Source organism: Lynx canadensis, chromosome B2, assembly GCF_007474595.2.
Source record: "Lynx canadensis isolate LIC74 chromosome B2, mLynCan4.pri.v2, whole genome shotgun sequence".
Taxonomy (NCBI): domain Eukaryota; kingdom Metazoa; phylum Chordata; class Mammalia; order Carnivora; family Felidae; genus Lynx; species Lynx canadensis.
In genome coordinates this window covers 101,890,610-101,893,760 of record NC_044307.1, presented here as the reverse complement: position 1 = coordinate 101,893,760, position 3,151 = coordinate 101,890,610, and the positions used below count along the sequence as shown (strand labels likewise).

The window sequence follows — 3,151 nt, the reverse complement described above, 5'->3', positions numbered from 1 at the left end:
GAACCCAGTGACGGGCTCTGTGCTGCCAGCTCAGAGCCTGGAGCCTGCTTTAGATTGTGTCTCCCTCTCTCTCTGCCCCTCCCCTGCTTGTGTTTTCTCGCACGCGCGCTCACTCTCTCCCTCTCTCAAGAATAAATAAATAAACATTAAAAAAAAAAAGTTGGATATGTGAAATGTTTTGCAAAGGGTGAATACTGACTGACAACAGAATGAGCTTGTGACTCATTCCCCTCAAGGTTTCCCCCCGGCCACAATATTCCATCAGACAGGAGAAAGGAACCAGGTCAATCATTGGCCACTGGCATTTTCCCCTAATGATTGATGAAGAAAAAAATCACTCAGGTCCATCAGCTGGGATGAAGGGAACTTGGAACTTAAACCTCTGTGAGGAAGAGACAGAAAGTCCCTCAAAACAAACAGTCTTTGAGAGAACCTGAAATAGGCAAATACAATACAAGCTGTCACCTCAGGTCTTAGGGAAACTGGGGCTGCCCGTTCTTTTGCATTCTGGGACATAGGAAGGGACTAGAAGCCTAGGGCCCATCCCGGGGTTTCAACCTACAGCTCTCAACCTGTTGACCAGTTGTGAAATCAAATGTGTGTGGGCCCAGCAATTTTTTTTTCAAAGCAAATATAATAAAAGAGAAAATTATAGTGTATCGCTCATAAGTACCGTTTCAGGAAACTTTTGTTTCCATATTACCAGGACCTGTTAAGGTGGATCAGGGTGGATGCAGGCCCTGAGTCAGAGAAGGGCAAGGAGACCCCTTAATAAAATCACAGGGATCAAAAGAAAATAAGGGGGGGAAATACCAAACCTGGACTGTCCTCCCACTCTGGTGGAGTTGGTAAGAGAAGGAAGCTGACTATCCTCAGTTTCTTTGGAAATGAGGTCAAAGCAGATTCCTGAACATGTCCCAACCCAACTCTTCCAAAGCAGATGTCACCTCAGAAGTGGCTGACTCAAGTAAATTAGAAAAAAAAAAAAAAAATAACAACAACAAAAAAAAACCACAACCCTAAAGGACCTGAATGGTTTGAAAAGGAGCCATCATGAGCACTTGAGCGTCCAGTATGAGAAACCGCCATCTGAGAGTGCGGGTGCGGTGTTGGGGAGAGGGGCACAAGTTTCAGACCGAACAGGAGAGGACCAAACACGACCAAACAGGAAAACATCAAACGTCTCAGAGAGTTAACTGCAAAACCTCTAAAATTCTAACATTAAAAAAATGAATTCAGAAGCAACCTGGAGAACAGTTTTTGGTGAATATCTGTCTGCAGTTTAACGTAGTTGATAAGAATTCCCACAGCAACAGCAGTGGCCTGAAGTTCAGGCGTGTGGGGAGGTGTCCTTTCCTCTCAGAAGGAAGGGTTTCCCATGCACAAATGCATCCGGTGGGCGGAAGGCCAGGGGTCCACTCTTCTCAAGGGCCGTTTCCCTCATTACTCATTTCCCTCATTCCCCATTCCTTCATTACTCCAGAAGGTTCGGGATCTTAACAGCTTGACATTGTCTCAGCCTGTTGGCATCTCTGTGCCTGCCGTGAGACCGTACCACATGGGAGGTGGTTTGACAACCACATGGGAGGCCAATCCTTGAAATGGGCAAAGGACAATTCCCATTAGAACAAACGTGAATCACCATTAACTGGAGACACCTCAAAGTTTTGTCTTTCAGGAAAACTTTGGCAGCTGTGTTTGGGAGAAAACAAAAATGAGAAACGTAGTTCTTTCCCAGTACTTTTGTCTCTCACTGAAACTTCATGTCAAAATATCTGATGCTGGCTGTTTCCTTCTTCTTTCCCAGACAGCTATCATTATCAGGAATTGCAGAAAAGGCATAAAATAATGAAAAAGGCATTGTCTCTACCCACAAATGTTTTATTTAACTTCCAATCTGAAATGGCCCATTTGTATTTAGTACAAAATAAATGCACAGCATCGTCTCTGATCATCACAGCTATTTGGCTGAGAGATATAATGATCCCCACTTGAAGACTAGGAAAACTGGGGCTTCGAGTGCTTACTAACACCCCCTAAGACCCCATAGTTCTTTAGCTACGAAGTCTACAAAATGCACCCCAAAAACTCTTCAGCTGCAAAGTCTACAAAATCTATTTCAAAAATCGGCACAACCTTTCTACTACACACATGGTCTCTCTCTAGGTCATTCTGCCCTTTCTCGAGTCAAAGGTCTCATTCACCTCTGAGAAATCTTCTAGGAAGTGCTGAGTTTCTCATGAGCAGAGTTTCAGGGAGGCACCACTGTCACTTTCTCTAGGCAGCTCGGGACAGAAGAATGGACGCAAAGGCTCCACACATGAGAGATGACTGTGTGTATAGATGAGGGCATTACCTCTCACATCAAAAAACTTGATTTCTTCCATCTCAACATCTAAAAAAATTCCTACGTGGCTAAGTTCAGGGCTCGCAGGAATTCTGGTTTCTGGGAAGGAGCTGGTATAGATGGTCCCTGCTTTCATGCTGATAAACCAGAAGCCATGCTCGGAGGAGAAACCGGCCTTTCTCTTTCTGTCGACTGATTCCTGGCAGATCCCCAGGGTCCACTCCTCCGCCTGTCCCACTTCGACCTCCCAGTAATGGCAGCCGGAGGAGAAGCATGGGGTGCCCAGGACACAAGCCAGGTGGGTGAACCTCTGGGGATCTTCCACTGGGTTGCGGCAGATCTTCCCACACCGAACATTCTTGAGGTCATCAGAGAGGATGAGGAAGGAGTGGGCGGTGCTTGTATCCAGGGTCATATCCTCCCGGAACCTCAACAACTCATTGCTTACGTGCAGACTTTTCTCCAGTAGGGCACTGTGCTGTGTGAACAGAAGTGATAGTGCTCCAATTTGCCATTCCTCCAAAGGGGGGCTGTCACTTACCCCTCGACACACGGGGCAGGTCAATTTCAGATCCCTGTGTTCTAGCATCCATCTTTGCACGCAATGAAAGCAGAAAATGTGTGCACAGGGGAGTAAAATGGGGCTTAAGAAAATTTCCAGACAAACCGGACAGGTCACCTCCTCTTGCAGACTCTGGGCCATGGTCTCTGAAGGTCACTCCTTGGCAGTGAACTGAGCTGAAGTCGCCCTTTATTAGCTTCTGAAAGCGATTGGGAGCCTTCAGTACACAATCTGCTCTTCAA

General features: G+C 46.3%; 1 protein-coding gene across 1 annotated transcript; it reads right to left on the bottom strand.

Annotated features, from left to right (window-relative positions):
* Nucleotides 1-1,939: 1,939 nt before the first annotated feature.
* On the bottom strand, nucleotides 1,940-3,151 carry RFPL4B (ret finger protein like 4B). Its single transcript, XM_032593323.1, has one exon. It carries the CDS (start codon nucleotides 3,048-3,050, stop codon nucleotides 2,238-2,240), a length of 813 nt encoding a protein of 270 aa, XP_032449214.1. The 5' UTR covers nucleotides 3,051-3,151; the 3' UTR covers nucleotides 1,940-2,237.